At 34.8% G+C, this 21,407-nt stretch overlaps 1 protein-coding gene across 4 annotated transcripts in view; it reads right to left on the minus strand.

The window, feature by feature from the left end:
- Enpp3 (ectonucleotide pyrophosphatase/phosphodiesterase 3) overlaps positions 1-21,407 on the minus strand; it is a 122,370-nt gene that overhangs the window by 41,444 nt on the left and 59,519 nt on the right. For 3 of the 4 annotated variants that reach the window (XM_074074522.1, XM_074074511.1, XM_074074517.1), the window contains exons 20-24: positions 20,592-20,746; positions 14,114-14,249; positions 13,259-13,336; positions 12,449-12,581; positions 10,719-10,875 (exon numbers count right to left, since the gene is read on the minus strand). In XM_074074522.1, coding sequence (XP_073930623.1) covers positions 10,719-10,875; positions 12,449-12,581; positions 13,259-13,336; positions 14,114-14,249; positions 20,592-20,746 — 659 coding nt within the window. Of the gene's footprint in view, positions 1-2,959; positions 5,023-10,718; positions 10,876-12,448; positions 12,582-13,258; positions 13,337-14,113; positions 14,250-20,591; positions 20,747-21,407 lie in introns of those variants that run through there. The other variant, XM_074074507.1, reaches the window with a different exon arrangement.

Below are 21,407 nucleotides of genomic sequence, written 5' to 3' on the forward strand. Positions count from 1 at the left end.
TAGAGTCTTGTTATTTTTGTGAGAAATTTGTTTCTCACTCCTTTTACATGTCTGTTTGTAAAGTGCCTCTCTCATCCAAAATGGAGTCACCTCTGTCATTGCTCCTCTTAGAAAAAGTCATGTAATAATTGCCTTACTTGCTCTAATAGGTTACATTTTCTGATACAGTTTTCTAAATCCTGACGGGAAAAAAAACATTTGAATCTGAACCAAAGTAACAGGTATCATCATTTCTCTAAATTCTAGGTTCACACTATATTTCAAAGGAGAGACATGGCAGAAGGCATGGGTTAATCACTGTAAACCCCAGTGAATACATTGTGTGTGATTTTAATACTTACAAATACAAATATATGTTAATTTATTACATAATAATAATTTACATTTCTTTAGTTTGGATAGCCTTAAAATGAATGAGTTACTTTAATAATTAAGAAAAATAGGATTGGTGGAGTGGCTCAAGTGGTAGAGTACCTGCCTAGAAAGCATAAAGCCCTAAGTTCAAAATCTAGTACACCCTCCCCAAAAAAACCAAAATAAAAATTATTTCCATTTGGGGGGGTGGAACTATATCTCAGTGAATTCAGAATTTAAGCACAACAATTTAAGAATTAAAGTTGTGCCAATAAATTTATTTTTTAAAATGAAGCTACAGGTCTGGGTGTGATAGTTCACATCTATCTATAATCCCAGCTACTTGGGAGGTGGAAATAGGAGGATCAAAGTTCAAGACTAGCCCAGGCAAAAAAGTTAATGAGCTCCCAGCTCAACAAATAGGCCAGGCATGATGGTGAGCATCTATAATTCCTGCTATGTATGGCAGGCAGAGGTAGGAGGATTAGGTCAGAGGCCAGCCCCTGGCAAAAAGCATGAGACCCTATCTGAAAAATAGCTTAACCAAAAAAAGGGATGAGGTTATGGTTCAGGTGGTAGAGCACCCGCTTAGCAAGCACAAGGCCCTGAGGTCAAACACCAGTACTTGTCAACAACAAAAAAATGAAGCTACAATATGTATGTTTACCCATTTTTAGAATTCACCTAGAGGATAAACACCCAACAAAATACAAAATAACAGGTAAGTAACATTATTCACTGTTGTATCTTTGTAATTCTTTTGTAATTCATCTAAAGGCCTTTATGTAGGAGATTTATTTAATAAATTATTGATTTAATAAGCTATGGTACATTCACATGGTGGAGTACTATGTGGCCATAAAATAGGATAAGGAAGATCTACATATATAGTATGACTCTCAAGATGTAAAGTTTTAAAAAACTTGAATGCCTTTTTTGTGTAAGAAAGGAAAATCCAAAAAACTACATGCTTACTTTGAAAGAAACAAATACAGAACTGAGAAATCAGAAACAAAGGACATTGATTGTCTACAAGAGGTGACAGGAAAGGACCGGAGGTTGGGGGGGAAATTTTTCTGAGCATACCTTCTGATTTTTGCTTTGTTCAGATTTTACATACTAAAAAAAAAATAATTGACTAAACAGGATGGGTAAATCCTTTAATGGAATATAGATAAAAACAAATAAACAAATACTGTATCTCAAATGAATAATGTAACGACAGTGAGGAAGAAAACCAAATCCAATTAGTTTTGAAGCATAGTATTCTGACGACATCTTTCCAGTCTATGGACATAAAGAGGAAACTGACTGAACTCTTTAGTTAATTTGCTTCTCCCAGAAGTATGGCTCAGCAATTCCCACTCTGTATGAGTTACAGGACTGAGAAAATGAGTAAATATACTGATGATATTGGGAAGCAAGTCTCTCATGCTTGGAGAAGGTAAGTTCAACAATGAAATGGGACAAGGTGAGAACAATTCACGCTGTTATGGGTGGCTCTTGAACTCATGAATTTTTATTCACGTAGATATAAAGGTAAAGATGGTATAGACAAAGTAGGTATGGATTTCGGTGCAATTATACCCCCCAGGCAACAAGGGCATCAGCCCATGAAATGGAGTCAGGACTCCTTGAAGAAAAGGTGGATTCCAGAGTCAGTTCAGGGGAAGTACAAGATGAGCCTTGAAACATTTTTTTATACCAGGAAATAAGGAAGTACGCAAGAAATGTTGGATATTTGTCAAAAGGACACAGGAGCCCGCTTAAAGGAGCTCCTACAGGCTGAATCTGTGAGAATCTGAGTACTTTTAAAATAAATCATGATGGGAATGTATCTTCAAGTCTTGGAATAAAAAAGAATCCATGAGTCCATATAGATAACAAAGAGGTAACAAGGAAATCAGAAGGAAAAACTTAGCCTTACAGTTGAATGCTTGATGAACACCACCTTAACCAAGCAAACAAATTTGGCATCTATAATAACCACACAAATAAACATTATATTCTCCTCCAAATAAGAAACATTGATGACAAGGGTCACTACTATAGTGTTCCTGCCAAAATTGCATAGAGTGAACTTGACCATGAGGAAATGTCACACAAACCCTGGCAGTCCACAAAATGAAAGTCCTTGGACTCTTACAAAATATCAATGTTGTTTGTTACAGGCTGAGAACCTACAACTACACATTGTAAAAGATCAAAGAAAAAAGAAGAAAACTTACTACAACAAATGACTCTGTTTTAGGTTTTGGACCAGGAAAGAAAATATCATAAACAGACATTTTTGAAAATATGAGAAAAGTCTGATAGGCCTATAAATTAGACTGTAGTACTATATCAACATTAAACTTTCTGGCTGTGGTTCTGTAAGTTAGTGAACTCGATCTTAGCAAACACAGAACTTTTAGAAATAAGTGGGCATGATTACTACAATGTACTCTCAGTTCAGGAAAGATTATATATTATTTATATGTTTATATGTATGCATATAAACATAATAGTGAGAATGCTAACATTGGCAGAGGTGGGTTAAGTGTTATACAAGGGTACTTTATGCTATTCTTACAACCTTTCTTTATATTTAAAATTCTTTCTAAATAAATTTTATATTGCAACAAACTTCACTGTTTATGTTTTAGATTTCTAAAGTAACAAGCTCATTATAGAATATAGAAAACATACTGAAAATTAGAAAGCAGAAATAGCAAAACCCCGGTAATTCCCTGACCCATTAAATCACTGATAATCATTCCTTCAGGATGATTTTACATGTCCATATTTCTTTTTAATGGAAACATGAGTATACAAAAAGGTATAAAGTCATGAAATTCTATGTAAAAAGAGGGAATTTAGTGTTTTTTTAGACTGACCTTTCCTAGTTCAAGGTTGTAACTTTCAACAATTGTCTCCCCATAGAGGGGTGGATCCCAGATCATTTATGTAAATTTCGGACCTTGGTGTGGCTGGAGAACACTGACACAGTTCTATTTTGTATAAATAGGACAGTAACACTGTTGCTATATATCTGGAAGTGCTTTCCAATTTGTGGCTTGTCTTTCAGTCTTTCTGTACTGTAAGTGTTGCACTGAATAAAAGTTTAACTAACATCTACAAGTGAAGAAAATACATTTTAAAAACCCAATGGCACTAAACTAACATTGCATTAGTTGTAGTTAATAACCATAGTTTAATAGAAACAAAGTAATAACATGTGTTGTTCTTGAAGCTCAGAGTTTTCATCCGCAGCAGTGTACATGTCCTTGAGTGACCTCACCTTTATAAGAGGGAAGAATCTGCACAATTGCCAGTCTGATAATTCAAGAATCTAAGCAATGGTGTTGCCCTGAATTAAGTACTGTGACCTCTTTGGTTCATAATGGTATTGTGAAAAATTAACAAATACATATCAAAAACTTGAGGCAGTACAAAGGGCACAAAACAAAACTTTTATCTTCCTTTATCTCTTTACTATAAATTCCTACATCCTCTGATATCAGAGTTGTATTATGCAATTCAGGGATTCACAAACTGCAGCCTTTGGGCCAACCCAGCCCCATTCATTGTAAATTAAGTTTTATTGGCACACAGCCAGTTCCATTCATTTTATATATTATCTGTAACTGCTTTTTCAATGTAATAGTGGGCTATAGTCATGTTTCAGTTAATGATGGACCATATATAGAACAGTAGTCCCTAAAATCACATAATCTAGTGACTTCAGCCATTTTACTTCCTGTAAATACATTCTACGATGTTCACACAACAAAAGTGTCTAATGACACATTTGTCAGAATGTAACTCCAACCCTAAGCAACACACAACTATTTGCAACAGAACTGTATGGCTTAAAAATTTTACTATTTGGCCCTTTATAGACAAATTTGGCAACACGTGAAAAATGACATTACACTACAAACACAGTCTTGCTACTTGTTTTTTCATTTAAAGATAGCCGTGAGTTCAATATATAGATCTGCGTTCCTTATGCAAGTGGAACAGCAATTCCCTTGTTTAAACAAGTCCTGTGTTTTCTGATCTTCGATATTTTTATGTATTACACAAAGAAAATTTGTTTTTACAGATTAAATTACTGAATGAAAGTTATGTGCACCTTATTTTAATAAATATTATCCAATTGCTAAATATAAAAAGTTTTATGACACATCAGATGTAGAATTGATTCAGTTCTCCAGTGAGACTTATTTCTCTTGTTCTTTCTTTGGTTTAAATAATACCGGGTAGAAAAATGCCAGCAAAGATTATGCAAGGGATAATAAATATAATAAGGAAGGTATAACACGGCATAAATGTCACATGAAAATGTGATTTTAAAATAATGACTGTTCACAGAAATGAAAAAGCATGAAGGGTATAATGAAAATTATGCAACATGACTTTTAGGAGAGTTAAGGAAAAATAGAAAACTTTATTTTATGATTTTCCAACAGAAAATGTCATCTACATTTTGGCAAAATTGTTTTATACATGAAGTTAAATAATGGTTTCAAATGTGGGTAAATAGGTCTTTAATTGCAAAATTTCAGAGACAGGCTGTACTTTTTCCTGATAAAAGTCAAGACCAGTAAGAAGTTCTACATCTCGTACGCGGGCTATATGGGCGTTGAATCTTTCTTCAACCCAGAGATCTTCTGTTTTACCATCCTGAAGAGAGAAACACGAGACCATTTTCTCTAGGGCATGATTTTTTCATTAATATAGAGATATTTTATTACTCAGATGTCCTTTTGGGATTTTTATGGCCTTAAAACATAATGTAACTGATTTTGTTTAATAAAAAGTAAAATGTACTAAAAGGTCTACAGGTCACCACAAACTCATACTTTATCCATTCTTACATTTACTTCAGATATAAGTTTTTTAAAGAAATACAATATTACAGACTAAGATAAAGCCCCAGTGTTCCTTGGTTCAAAGTTAAACATCACTGAGTCCATGTGAATCCAATCTGGTTTTTTGTTTTAAACTTTTACTACAAATTAATACATAATATTTAGTATTGGTTTATGAGTTTTCAAATTTATATAGCTGCACTGTAAGTGATGTCTTTCAGCTATTTATAATATATCATAGTGATATATCTAGACAGAGGTGGGTCATTTATTTTCAGTTGCAGTTTGTGGTGGTTCCTCATTTGAACTTAATATCGCCTATTGTTTTCAGTGGCGTACTTATAGATCTTTCTTGCTATTATAAACACTGTGATGAGCAAGAGCATATGCCTCTGTGTTTGAGACTATCAGCTTCTAAGACATACAAATGAACTCTCTAGATCATTGACTACATGCTCTATTATCTGTACCAGATATTAACATACCAGTCCTTAAAATGTTTGCGTCAATTTGCCTCCCACACGCAGTGGGAGATGGTCTCCAAGTCTCCGCGTTTGTCAAACCATGGGTATGAAATAGTGTTTTATGTCTGCTTAAATTTATTACTCTGAATAGTAGTACAGGTCAGTATCTTTTCAGATACATCTTGACCATTTGATTTTAACAACTGTTTATTATGTAACAGTTAGGTCCATAATTTAGAACCATAGGTTTCTGTGACACTCTTTATTCTTTATTAAATTTTCTAATATTCATATATTGTTAATTTTCAGTTAAATTTTAACAAAGTAAAGTTTCAATGTTTGTTTAATTAGGGAACATGTTTTTTAAGTATTCAGGCTCAAAACAGTCAACCACTATTTGAGCCAGAGCAGAGGAAATGAAAGAGGAAGTTACTTTTTGTTCCTACCCACAAAAACAGTTTCTGTGTGAGGTCATCATGCTAGTTAATTCATTCTATATCAATATGTAGCATGCTAATTTGAACTGAGTTTTCCAATGGGAATCTAACTCAAAATCTTTTCTCCTTGCCTTTACTATTTCACATTTCAGATGCTTTTCATATTTCTTTTCTATTATACAAAATAATAGGTTTCATTATGACATTTCCATACATGCATACAATGTACTTTGATTCTATTCACTCCCCAGTACTCTCCCTTCCCCCCAATAGTCCTCTATTTAGTTTCATGTCTTTTTGTTTATTTGTTTGTATTTACAGATCTAGCTTCACATATGAGAGAAAACATGGTATTTGTCTTTCTGAGTCTCACTTATTTTGCTCATCAATTCCTGCAATTTCCCTGCAAATGATATAATTTCATTTTCCACTGTGTTTCTAGACATTTTCTTTATCCATTCATTGGTTGATGAACACCTATGCTGATTCCATAACTTGACTATTGTGAATTGTGCTGCAATAAATATAGGTGTGCAGGTGCCTCTATTGTATGCTGCCTCACATTACTTTGGATATAGCATTTCATATTTCTGATCACTTTTTTCCATAAATTTTTCCCACTTGACTTATATGATTCTATCTCTCCTAGCTTATTTGGTATCATCCAACTCAATATTTGCTGAATCCCTGGTACTTTTCCTTCTTTTAAAGTTATCATTAAGTAATCATAAAGTACCACACATGACAATACACACACAGAACGAATACTCAACCATCCGTATCAACCAATCCAAACAGAAGCACTGTAGACAGCACTCCAGTTGTACAGTGCACTCCAACAGCATAGCAGCCTTGTACAGATGGGGGTTTTACAAGGTATATTTAAATGCATCCTTCGACTACATATAATATAAACTATTATTATATCTTATCCCTGATACATAAATATAAGAAATATAGATCCCCCCAAATATAACTCATTGCCAGTTTTGTTAGGCCTATTTCAGTATTTTTCATCTTTAACTACTTCCTCCTCATTTTCTCTCCTTAACAGCTTGGGTCTGGCTGCTACCACATCAATGCAACTCCCTTGCTAGATGACCTCACTGAGAGGACTTCCACAGACCTTTCATCTAGCTGACAGCCCAAGCTTCAGAATGTTCCCCTCTGTCTTCCATGGCTGCACTAATTGCACCTTGTCTGTCACACTTTCTATTTCCTTAACTGATTCTACTTCTTTCCATCAGAAGTACATATATTTGGTCTTAGGATCACTTCTCTCTCCTTTTTTTCTCTTTGGTAATTTTATTTCACCCACTTGCTTTAATGTCAAATTTACATCTTTTCTGATTTCTTTTCTAAATTTGCTATTTAAATTTTCCAATATATACCGAGTAATTTGTGATAACGACAGACACTTGGACTCATGATTACATTCTCATTTACCTGAGAGGAGTTTAACAATACAAAGTTGGAGGAAAAAAGTAAAGGAAGAGGAAACAAAGGATAAAAGGAGTATGAAAGTAAAACAAAAGGAGAAAACACATTTCTGATTTGCTAATCAAGACAAAACTATAAATCTACTATCCTACAGCTAAGGAAAAACTTCCCTCAAACCACTTTTACTGGAACTACCTCTGTGCACTGAATATTACAATATTTTAAAGTACAGATTTTCATCCACCCAACCCTTAAATCATGCAAACTATTTCCACCAAGTACATACAGCTCAATTACCTGTTCTAAAGCTAGTGGAAATACCTTCTAGTTTGAACTTACTAAGGAACAGTTGATGTATATACTATACTTTCTGGGTGATTTGGATAGAGGGGAGTTCATTTCATGTTAACTTGAGGCTGTAATTCCATCATAAGGTATGATTCTTTTATAAAGGCCACCATTAGTTTACTATATGTTGGGAACTCTTATGTTTTATAAGGATTATTTCATTTAATCCTCAAGAAAACTTTAGGAGGAGAGGTGAATTTTTAATACTTAATAGCTATAATAGATGAGGAAATTGAGATTAAGTTATTTACCCAAAGAGGCCAAAACACTAAGTGAACCCATGATGTTTAACTCCGAACCTAGTACATTTAAGTGCTTTTCTGTGCCGTTTTTCTTTTGCCCTCCTGGATTTTCAAATAGTCTTAATCTGAAAACCAACAAATTCATCTTTCTCCAAACAACCAAGTGTCTTACACATTTTCTGGCCAGTCATGCATAAGTTTTCAGGCACCTTTTACTGTCACATCCTGCATCTTCCACTTCTCACCCCCAGCTAATTGACAGCCACATTTTATTTCACAATCTCTTATAGCCATATCTTGACTTAAGTTTATTTCACACTCATCACACTATGTATTGTAAGTATCTTACTGATGTCCTATTACTGTACCACAAAACCCTCAAAATCTTGAATGATATCCAATTCATTAGTGATATCCCATATTCATTTTGGGGGAATCATTTCTACTTTCATGATCCAGGGAAGTCTACATAGGATTTGCACCTATTTGTTGCCTATTTGTTGATATTTTATTCAGTATAGATAATCGAACATGTTGAGGTGAGGGATCATGACATAATCAAAAGCTAAATTTTAAGATGAGTAAGCTGACAGTGGTGCACACAGGTGGAGGGAAGGAAGACAACAGCAGGCAAAACTACTTAAGGTACATTTGAGGAGCTAGGGATTTGGTTCAGGGTAGAGTGCTTGCTTACAATGTGTAAAGCCTGAGTTCGATCCCCAAAACTGCAAAATAAACAAATAAATAAAAGATTCATTTTCAAAAGTTCTGACAGAAGGTCCCATGGGCCTAGAAAAGGGACAAGTAGTTTCTTTGTACACCATTATATCACTCCACAATGGCTACTTACAGAGTCTGTGATAAAGAACAGCTTAATCTCTATTCTGTTTCTAAGAGTACCACACTGTATCAGTTACCAATATCTGCCATTGGAAAAGGAAGTAAAGAATGATGGCTTATCTTTGACTTGACTAAATAAAATGCTGACAGGCAAAGTAGGAAGAAATTCAACTTAATGACATTCTTGATAGTTTCTTATTTAGAATTCTTCTTCATTTTAAGACTTTGAAAAACACACTATTCCACTTCTAACACTTGCTCTACATTTTTACTTACTGAAAAACATGCAACAACCCAGTCCAATGCTTTCTGCATGACTCAGCAAAAACGTCACCTTCCCTGCAAGGAAGTACTTCTCCTTTGAAATCCTACAATTTTTCTGCCCCTCTCTTGTACTGTGTATCTCTTCCTTCCTCTATTTTAGCAGGCTTCTAAGGGCAAGTACATCTCAATACATAACATGATGACTGTAGTCATGTTGTTGAATGACTGAAAGAAAATACATAAATCTCAATCTGATCAATACCCTGCTTTTTCATTTCCAACCTCTAATAGACACTAGGACTTCCCATGTGAACATTCAATTCCACAAACTTGACATGCCTAAATGTAACCATCCTATCTACCTGCTAAAGAGTTCTCATCCCTCTTTTTCTGTTTTCCCCAATTATCTACATTTAAAATCTCTGATTTGTTTTTGGGTTTCCCTTTTCCTTTGGCTGTTACAGCCTATCAGTCATGAATTGCTCCCTGTTCAAAACCTGTTCCTAGTCTTCTCAAACTAGTCAAATTTTTCCTACCCTTCAGAGAGCCCAGAACTGTTCCCACCTCATTTTACATAACCTTAATTGAGCTCTTCAGTCAAATGTGTTCTTAATTCCAAACACAAATACTGCAAACAGTATTTGACAATGGAGCTCAACTTTAAGTCATCTCTTAATGTTTAATTTCTTAATTTTTTAAATATTGTTGTACTACCATCAACCCATTCATGTGTCTACACATTTGTACACACATGATTTGCACATCAATGTTGTATATGAGCTTCTTAAAGGGCAATGTGCATTCTATAGTTTTTCTATCACAGTACTGGGTACTTAATAGGTATTCAATATTTTTATAGAATGACCTCAACAAAATCCAATTTTTAGGAAACATTTTTCCATGAAAAACATAATATTAGAGTAGAAACAACATTTATACATAATTTGCCTTGACTCAAATAAATTTTGAAGTGGACCAATGTCAAAATAAAGAATGTTAGAGAACCTTCTCTTCCTTTTTACCTCTCTTTCTCTCTCTCTCTCTCTGTCTGATGTGTGTGTGTGTGTGTGTGTGTGTGTGTAAAATTAATGTCACACTTCAGGCTTCAAAGTACAGACTTTTTTGTATTTCAATATTCATTCAGAAAACATTAATTTAATGCCAATCTTAAGATGAGACCTTAAGATTTGTCTCCAGAATAAAAAATGATACCATCTATTCCCTAGTGAGGATGAATAAGATATATATATATATAAGTAAAATATATAAGGCATGCAAACATAAATACATGTTCACTTATGCAGATACATGTTTGAGATCAATCATCTACAGAAAAGCTCAAAATGAAGTAATTTATTCTACCCATGTAGAGTAAAAAATATATTTTAGACAGAGTCACTTTTATAAAAACCCAAAGGAGCTGTGACTAATCCTTTTCTCAGGTCACAGGGCTCTTTCCCAAAGCATACTCACAGGACAGCTTTCCATGTTGGTAGGTCGGTGAGGGATGATGAAAGGGAGGACATCCAACCACCCAGGGCAGTTGTCGGGTGTGTAGCTCTTGTTTTTACAACTTGTCAGCACCACAAAGTAGTGTGTTGGGATGGGAACATCAGTATTCTCTACATGTCTAAAATACAATTGAATCATTTGATATCATAGTATCTTTGCTCCTAAAGATTACAAATATCTTTAAATAGTTCTAAAGAAATGCCAAGGTAAAAATTTAGTAAAAGAAATAGATGTCAAGTACAAAGTTTTTTCATGTACTTCAACTTCAATCAGTCTCTACAGAGATTTATGGTGGAAATCTTAGCTTGGTGATTCTAACATTATAGGAAAATATTAGAATGCAAAGAAAAGTATGGAATTCTGTCTCCTATGTTTCTGAGCTCTGTTGACTTCACACTTCCCAGTGGTATTTTCCAGTAAAGCAGAATCCGGGGATGAAAGAGTCCAGATTGCAGCTCTGGCTGTGCACTTCCACTAAATGCATAGGCTGGTCCAAACCTTTAATACTCTATGATTGTTTCCTCAAGTTCAGTAAGGAAGTGATCATGAGCTACCAACTTTGTGTGTACATGTGGGAGTATGAATTCATACAGCCAGTATGTCAGGGCTTTGGTTTCAGATAACAAATGTGAAAGTGTTTTTAAAAGTTTTAAGTACAAAATAAAGATAAGATATTAGTATGTGTCCCTTAATAGGAATACAAGTTGGCATAACAGCAGTATACCATTGTGATTTGCAACATGGACAATCCAAGCAGTCTGGCTCCACATTCTGGCTTTGCCACCTATGAGTTGTGGAATTTAGACAAGTTATTTAACCTCCCTTTGCCTCAGTTTCCTCATCTCTAACTAGAGGGTAGTGGAACTTAACATAAGGTTGTTTTGTAAACAAAATGAAGTATATGTAAATGCTTAGAAAACTACCAACATGTAGTAAAATCATATCAAAATATTTGTTAGAATTATTAAATGATGAAAGGCAGACTCAATAAATAATGAAATAAGGACAAGGTAAACAAAATAAAGTCTACACACTTAGTAGTACTAGACATTACTTTATCAGAAGGTATAAGAAAAACTCATCACTTTGTATAATGTAGGCTGAGATATAACAATTCCTTGAGCCAACCTTTCCTATATTTTGATAAGAAAAAAAGTAATGGATAAAACTCTTTATTACTATGTCTGTATTCAAAACTAATTCTGAGCAACCTGTCATGACCAGGTTTAGTATTATACACAGTTTGACTGGACCAGTTTTCTACATAAAATGCACTTCCATCATCTCTTAGGGAATACATTTATGAATTGTTCACTATTGTGTGAAATTTTCTAAGGTAAAAACCAGTGTTTATTTGAAATTTTTCACTTATTGTACTGGTTGTATATTTATTGATAGTACACTGAGTCTCTTCTTCATTTTCATAAAATCTCATTTTTATCTTTTCTTATTAGTTCAGAAATTTTCCAAACAAAACATTTGCTAAACTTTACCTGCAAGTTTTTTCTTTGTTCTCAACTTAAATTTTTTGCCATATAAAATTTTTGCTAAATACATATAAAGTAGGTGAAAATAGGTAATAATAAAACCTGAATACTACATATACTATTTAGAACACAGAACTTGCACTTAAAATACTGGGATTTCCCCTCGTAGCACCTTATTTCTAAATCAAAAAGTGAAATACTTACTCTATAATTTCATTTGGAGCATCAAAATGACCATCATAATTATAATCAAATATTGGTCCACTAACTACGTTTACTCCATTTCTTTCCACGGCATGTCTAATAAGAAGAGCCCTGTGGAAGTAGTCCCACATTTCTAAAAGCAAAAGAACAAGTTGTGAAACATATCTACTTCTATTGAACATGAGAATCACTTTCTAGTATAGAGAGGTAGATCCAGAAAGTATCAAATTCGACTTTAATAATTGTCAGTGAAGATTGGGCAACAAAAATAAGCAGTCATGTTGCCAATAGCTTTTATTGTGTGCATATGTGGTATTGGGGATTGAACTCAGGACCTTACACTTGCGAGGCAAGCACTCTAACAGTTGAACCATGCCCCACTCCTGATGATAGCGTTCTGTTGCAGTCTGGAAATTATAGTTAAATATGTCTCTAAATTTCTGTCTAAAGCTATGTTGATTTGAGGGAAGTGAGTGCTAAAAATGGTCAGAATATACATGCTGTCGTATAAATTATTATTCTGGGGACAAAAATTTACATTTCATTTACTTATGGTTGAATGTCAGTAAAATTTAGTTTTGTGAATGGCTCTGTAATTAAGCTACTTTAAAAATAAATTTCCAGCATTCTACAAGTCACTCAAAATTGAAGTTGAAAAGAAACTATGTCTTCTGAACCTAAATTTAAAGCTTCAGAACAAAATAACTCTTACCATCACTAGCAAATTGCAATACTAAAATGTAAATTTACTTTGGAAGTTTGGGAAGCCACTTAGATGTTTTAAGATTAATATATTAAACACATACTTACTTTTGAATTCTTCATACATTGGAACCAAATTACTTGTAATTAAAGCATCATACTGACTATTAGAAGTTCTATTGTTTGCTGCAAAACAAATGGATTTTATTTCAAAGCCTGGAGATTTCAAATTGATACACTACTTGCATTCATTAAGCTTGTTTTCCTCCACTATAAATCTCAGAACCTCTAAATTATATAACTTTGGTTATGGCTTGAAGAAAAGATTTAAGACACATTTCAGGAGTAAATCCATTCTCAGAAACTGAAATTATTGAAAAATCTCAGGAACATGACATTTCCTGATAAATGGGAAAAAGTCTTAAGTTTTAGAATGACCACACTAGCTTTTATATGATCCCAAGAAAAATCCTTTCAAAACTATTTTTAAAAAACCTTAAAAAGTTCATCCCACTGCTTACTCCACAGTTCAAAGGTGTTGGATATACAGCATGGGTGAAAGATAGGCCAAAATTCCCGTCTCCTTTCTTTTCACAGAAGCAGCTGTGGTCTCAACGGAGGCCTAAGCTTGGGAAGTAGCCAGAAAAAATGTTTTGTTTTGTGTTGACATATTTGTGTCGCTCTCCAAAGAATCTTCAGTTTTAAAATTAAACTTAAACCTGCCGAACTCTCTAAACATCTGGGCCAGATTAAAGCTGATGTGTGGTTCCCACAGAAAAATTTATTAGTCTTTATGATAGCTCTTGAACTGCCTCTGGCCAGCCCACAGCCACTGGAAACTTCTTAGACAACTAGTTCAGCCCAAGCAGGTCGTTTTGGTGGCAAGTATATGTTTAAGGCACATGCCACATCCAGCTGATGAGGACTTTCTAAGCTATTGCTCTAAAAAAGAGTTCTACTAACCAGGAGGATAGAGGAAACCGTGGGTGATATTCTTGTCTGCTGAATAGAACCAACATTTTTGGCTCTCAGAAGAAGCAACCCTGACATCAGCCCGCAGACAGTCTGGGACAGTGGGAGGAAGAGGCGATGTGTCTCCCTGTTGAAAGAGAGAAAAGAAAAAGAAATTACGCCCACAGTTGTGGCTCACCATGGCCTTATATGGCTTGCAACTTCCCTAGGGTGTTTTTCATTTACCCTCTTCCTATTTTCTTAGTGAATCAGGTCTACGCAAGCAATGGAAATGGGTGTCTTCAGCAATGTTTTCTTCTGTGGTTCCCTTCTGGTCAGGGGACACTGGGAGGGCAAATCAAATATACCTTGGAATGGAATATTTGCAGAGTAAAGCCTGAATTAAGCACAAAAAGAATAATGGGAGCTAGTGCTAAAAAATGAAATCCTTCTCAGGATCTAACTTTTACAGGGTGATGTATGCTACACATGCAAATAAAATTGAAAAGAAAATATAAACTGCTTTGTAACTATAGATATAAATTAGCTGTATTGTTCTACAGGTGGCAAGGAATTCTAATCAAGCTAAGATTAATTCAAAGAAGCTATGTCTAAACATACTATTTTTGGATTTAAACAAAGTTGTAGCTAAGCTTCCTTCATAATGAAATAGAGGTTTTTTTTTAAAAAAAAATTTCCTTTGTAACCCTATTTAAAGACTAGCACAATACCTTATTCACCAGGGACATCCTTTACATGTACTGCTTAATTTTAGTATTTAAGGTAATAATATACTATATGTTCATATTTTGAGTTAGCATATAATCATGGGTAAATTAACATGTTTTTTGTTTAATTTTTCAGAGGTTTTGATTCATATTCTCTACTTGTCCACAATGGATCTTTTTCTTAGCAAACTTGAAATAATTTATTAAAAATGAAAGTTAAGCTAAATTAGGATTCCTTAAATTTATTCACTGCATTGTGCCAAAGGCTAAGTTGTCTATCTAAACATATGAGATCAATTCACAATGGAAAAGGCCATGTGCAACCCTATGCTATAGTCAAAGGCAGGAGAGCACCATGCTGAGGTCTAGAATAGGTGAGAATTGAAGATAAGGAAAGTCCAGGAAAAGCCTTGGACTGTACTCCTTAACATACTTCAGTGTTCCATTTGGAAAACATATACAGCAGTTGAGTAAACTTAACTCGTGTGAACACACACCTTTATGTTTTCTCTCTGCTAAGGTCCCATGAGTAATACTGAAGACACATTAAGAGATGTAAAGACTCAAAATTTGGAAATACTATAAACAAACAGTAACCTGAGTAGACTAGTAAACAATGACCACCAAGAGCCTATGACTAGAGGAAGCACAAAGAAATAGATTCCTACTGTAGAGGCGTAGCAGGGTAAAACTTGGAGTCTCCTAAAATCAGAAGAGGTATATAGGATTAGAAATAGCAGGATAGGTAGAGAGTCTTTTTAAAAAGCCAGATAGAATGTTTACTCTCTGGAGAGTTTAAACCAGAGAGACAGCCAAAGTAAAGGGCACAGGGCACAGCAGGCAGCAAGTATGCCATATTGAAAACAATGGGATTAAATATAGTTCTGCATTCTCAGTGACAAGATTCCCCTGACTCTCATTACCCCATGTAGGCTGCAAATTATACACACTAGGTTGGATTAGAAGTGTCCTGTCTTTGGAAAATAAACAAGCCTACAAACAAAACTAGAAACTTAGAGTTGGGAGTCCATGATTAAATGGCTGGTCCTCTTACTCACCAACCTATAGATGCCTATAAAGCTGGAAAGCACCTGCCATATAGTTTAGTGCCTCATCTTTAAAATATATAGTTTAATAGACAAGGACCATTAGACATTTGGTGAGAGTAAGAAAGAGGAACCAAGAAGAAAAGAGACAATGTAAAGAGCAGAAGAAAACTGAGAGATAAGCGAATAACTAGCACTCATAAAGAAAGACTAGAAAGCAAGAAGAAAGGAGAGAGACAACAGAAAGCACTCGGGATTTAAAAATATGATAGTGGAGATAAAATATTCAATATGATCTAGAAGATGAAGTTGCAGATATATTTTAAAAACAATTAAAGGTGGATGGGAGAAAGTTGGGAAAACACAAACATAATTGGATATTAGTCCAGGATCTAGTGTCCTGGTAATTTTAAAGAAAAAATATCTCTAAAATTCTAAAGACATCTAAACCATCAACTAAGTAGATAGCCAGATTTTTTAAAATGAGATTTATATAGTCTCAAAAATGTATCTTCCTTTCTAAAGATCTTCCTGGGTGATATGGTCCACAAAAAAAGTAAGCCAAGAAATATGAAAATATTTGTGTTAAATGCAAGTGATTAACTCTCACCATTTATTTCACTTTTCAAGAGACAGAGTCTGGAAACGCTAAAAGCACTCATTTATATTATTTCAAAAGATATAGTAAACAGTTTTGAATGTCCAGTTTCTCTACTTGGTAGTAAAGACAGGCATATAAGTATGTTGTAAAGTGAGAGAATGAACAACATTGACTGCTGACTGAGTCAGTCCTATAAATACCTAGGAGATTGTGAGGTTAATATTTCCTAACACACAACATTATCATTTTATTCTAACATCTCACATGTTTAGTGAGTCTTTCTTGAAAAAATGTGCAATACATAAATTAAGCTAAAGAAGCATTTTCTACAATGTAAAGAAATTGAGATGCCTGTATTTAGCAGTTAAAATTGTGCAATGTTAAGGAAAGACAGTTACTATAATTTATAAGGAAATGTGATTATAAAAGTTGTGCTCCAACAATAAAGTTAGGTAAAATACCATTTTTTCCAAGTGCACATAATGGACCAAGATGGTGAACATATTGGGTTGAAGGAAATGGATCAGGATGGCGGTAGCTAGAAAGTACTGAAAAATGTTATGTTTTCAGGTAACTGAAAATCTTGAGACTTATTTCTCACATATCAAACTTGACTCCCCAACAGACATACATTTAGACTAAGAAAAAAAAACAGGTGTGGCTTTATAAAAATGAGGTAATGAAAAAGGCAGCCCGGTCTTTGAAGGATGGAGGGGAGGTTTAGTTTCATCCTCCTTGAGCCTAGTCTGATGAGAAAATACAATAATGGACCACTCCCACCATATTGCCATCACCACAACCATCATCATCACTACCCAACACATGTAAACAGCTTCAATCCTGTCGTCTTCTCAGAGCCCCTGGAATTTCTGAAGCCAGAGGAAAGTCAGAAAAACAGTAAGCAGAACCTAGTCACATGCTCAGAGAAACTCCAGGCCCCCTACCTCTCAAAATCCTTCAAGAGAAGTTAGCAGAACAGATGGCAAGATGAGATGTTTTTGCTTCCAGTCTGTCATGGGGACCAAACAGAACTTGAATAGCAGATAAAGTTGTGTTTAATGAGATGACAGATGCTCCTTACCTACAGGATGAAAGTAAAAGCTAAAAAATATTTATTTGGGGACTGGATAGTTATAATCTTAGTCTACATTAAGAATAATAATTATAGACAGTTTTAATTATTTGTCTGATTATATGATTTTACTTTTCCATCAAGAAAATGTTTGGAACACATAAAAATGTCCTTAGTCTTTAAAGATTCACAAACCATGATTAGTTCATAATTTATAATATCAGCAATAAGATTTAGAAACCAAAAAGACTTTTAATAAAGTTAATGATTGGATGACATGGGAATATATACATTATATAATATACATATATATTATACATAGATAAACATTTTTAAGTATGCTAGATTTTGCTCCTTTGAAAGTTCTTTGATTTCATAGAAATTTCTGAAGTATCTATTCTAGACAACAATCAGAATTCTTTCTTTTATTTTCAATTTTTCATCTAGCAACAGAAAAAAGAGTTCACATCTTCCTACAGAGCAGATCCAAAAGCAAAATTCACATCAAACCTGACCAGAGTTAAGGGTTTCGAAGCAGTTGTTGTAGGACCATGATTTCAAGTCACAACTATTTCCCCAGAACTCTTCTGAGATAACAACAAAAATTAGAAAACCCACCAAAACCACAGAAAAACAAAAACACGATAAAACTTAAGGGCACAGACCAATTGGACCCATGTTCCAAAAAGTGCTTATTTAAAGTCTGATTTTTCAAACACAGAGCTGATTTACAACATTTTTATGTGAATCTCAAAACATCCTTGTATGTAATTTTCTTGAACCACAACACATAAGCAGAGTAATTTCTGAATTAGAAAGCAGAAAATTGCTAGAATTCCATCCTGTCACATGGAGGGAGAAATATACAAGCAGTTTTGTGAGATCAGAGAAAGGAGGGGATATTTTAGTAACAAAGAAGCTAGTTTTAAAACAATAACAAAGAAGAATTGTAGTAAACTCCTAGTCTGAACCCACTTAAAATCGCTCAGCCTTTGGTTTCCGCCAAAGCTCATATAAATTCAGGAATGCAAGACAGCAGGGGAAAAATATTAAAAATATAAACATCCCCTTCCAACTACACACAATCCCTAGTACCTGCCTGGACTTTTCAAAATCAAGAATTGAGCAAGACTGGCCTTGAATATGCCAATTCTCTCAAAAACAAGAATAGAACAAAATAGAAATTATTTTAAGGAATGTTAAAGAAAATCATAAACAAGTAAACATTGTGCACTTTGAAAAAGTAATGTCGCCACTACTCTGCAGATGAACTGAAGTAACTGTAAGATATTTGCCCACACTGGGAAACAAACATTAGTACTCTGTTAACAGTGACCACAATTGAACCCTTGTCAACAGCAAAGCCTGCTTTCAGAACACACAAAGCTTTAAGTAGTAGTGGGAAAATATGCTTATTTTTCTTCAGAGTTTTTCAATTGAAACAAGAAGGGTAGTTAAACCGGATGCAACCAATTATTTTCTTTCCATAAAAGAGGTGGTACCCTTAGCAAGAACAGTAAGAGCTAGAGCTTGTCTTGGATCTAATACACTATGATTTTCTCACAAAAACAGCTTCCTGACTATTTCTGTACCCTCTGGTTGGCAGTACAGCTTTGTCTTAAAAGTCTTTGAAAATAATGGTTGAGAATAATGCATTCAAGGCATTCCATTCAGGAATCAGTTACTGGGTATCTCTATCATGCCAGAGATAATTTAAATAAAACCACCTCCTGCCCTGAAGAAGTGTTTGGACTGATTATAGACAGACAGTAAGCTTTGTTTTAATTTACATTTCCTTCATTGCTAATTGTTAGCAAAACGCTGCACACCGCACACAAAGGAGAGGTATCTCATGTCCAGAAGTTTAATAAGCAGGGTGGCTGGCTGAGAGAAAAGGGAGCAGCAGCTTCTCTGGGCGGGTCTGGCCTTAGGTAGCATTTGGGAGAAAGCAAGGTCAAGGGATGGACAAAGAGAAGTGGTGGGAGATAAAGAACAGTGAGCTTTGATCTGCAAGGGGTGAAACCAACTGAGGCTTAGGCTGCAGAAGGGGCAGTTCTTATCACTAATGAGGCTGAACAGTTTGGTTCCTATATTTTGTCCACTTATTAACTAAAATTCTTGTCATTATCTTGTTTATTTGTAGAAATTTGTCATCTGTTCTGGGTCCTCATTACTTTTCTGGTTATTCACCATCTTTTTTTCTGGATATTCCCATCTTTAATGGTGTCTTTTTGTAACATTAATGTTACACATTAATGTTTATGTACCCAAATTAATTTCCTCTATGATTTGTTGTTGTGTTCTTAGAAATCCATCTCAATCCCAAGGACACACAGCTATACATGATGAAATGTATGGATTTGCTACTCAGCAATTTAATTTTGTTTATAGTGTGAGGTAGGGATCTAGTATTTCTTCCTGATGGGTATCCATCTGTTTTGGAACCATTTAATGAAAGGGACTTTGCTAGATAGGGAAGATGGGAGAGGATTTAAATAAGTGGATTCTCAACCTCAGTCTGGAGAGACCTGTGACACAACTCATCAGTACACGTGACTCTGCTTACCTACTGGAGTTGCTACATCCTTTAGGGAAGGTTACATCTCATTCACATTGTGCTTCTGTGCCTTCCACAGCACAGAGAAAGATAGCAAATGCTTGCTAAATAATAATAAAAAATACAGAAACATCTGTAGTCAAGTTTCTGTCACCTTTGGGTACACGCACCATATACCTGAGAAATACCAAATAAATAGAATGTCTCTGTACATTCTGATGCTTCTGTTTGAAATGTTCTTTTCTACCTGCCTTACCAATTGCCAGAATTGTCTATAAAAACTTTCTAATTTCCTCAGGCAAAATTGTACCCACATAGCACCTATAAAAGTCTTTCTGTAATACTGGAACATTTTCTTATAAGCAAGCTATAGGGAAATGTATTCTTTTTGTGATCTCTTCTACAGAACAAAATTCAACTCTTAAAACATTAAAGAACTACAGTTTTTTTTTCCAGCCTACACAGATCAATGGACCCATAGCTTACCGGCATGGGGACCGTGTATGAGCTCCACATGGGCATCCTTATAACGTTAGCAAACCCACTGATGTACTCCCTATGGTAGAGGAGACAGTGGTCCATGTTTGTCTGCATTACCCTGGGCTTCCCAAATGGCAAATTTACTTCCTTTGTTGCTGTTACTAAAATAAAAATAACATAAAATTAAAACATTTGTGAAATTAGCAAATGCTTCTAATTATAGTCTCTGGTGGCCTGTGTGCCATGTATTCTGACATATTTTAATATCTTATGTACTTAATCTCTTTTAAATCTTACACCCTTAGCAGGTAGGTGTTATTATCCGATTCTATAGATCACAAAACTAAGGCTTAAATAAGTAACTTGGCCAAGCAAACCTGCTGTCTTTGGCCCCTTACATTTTACAGCTCTCGAGAGATAAAACCTCAAAACCAAAAGCGCACATTTATAACAAACATGACCTGCTCTAATAATGATCATAGGAAAGATACTGGAAACTTATAAAGAGTATGTCTTCTATGACCTCCCCCAAATCATGTTGAAATCTGAGCTCCAATGTGACGGCATTCACAAGTGAGGCCTGTGGGAGGTGATTAGGTCATGGAGCCCACATAAATGGAAGTAGTGCCTTAAAAGACAGCTCAGAGGGATTCCTTGCCTCTTCTTCTATGTGAGGTGAGAATGAGAACCCCATCTGTGAAGAAGTGGGTCGTGCCAGACACTAAATCCATAGACACTTTGATCTTGAGCTTCTCAGAGTTCAGAACTTTGAGAAATAAATTCTGTTATTTTTAAGTCACCTTATTTGTAGTGTTTTGTTTT

This window comes from Castor canadensis, chromosome 1 (assembly GCF_047511655.1).
Source record: "Castor canadensis chromosome 1, mCasCan1.hap1v2, whole genome shotgun sequence".
NCBI lineage: Eukaryota > Metazoa > Chordata > Mammalia > Rodentia > Castoridae > Castor > Castor canadensis.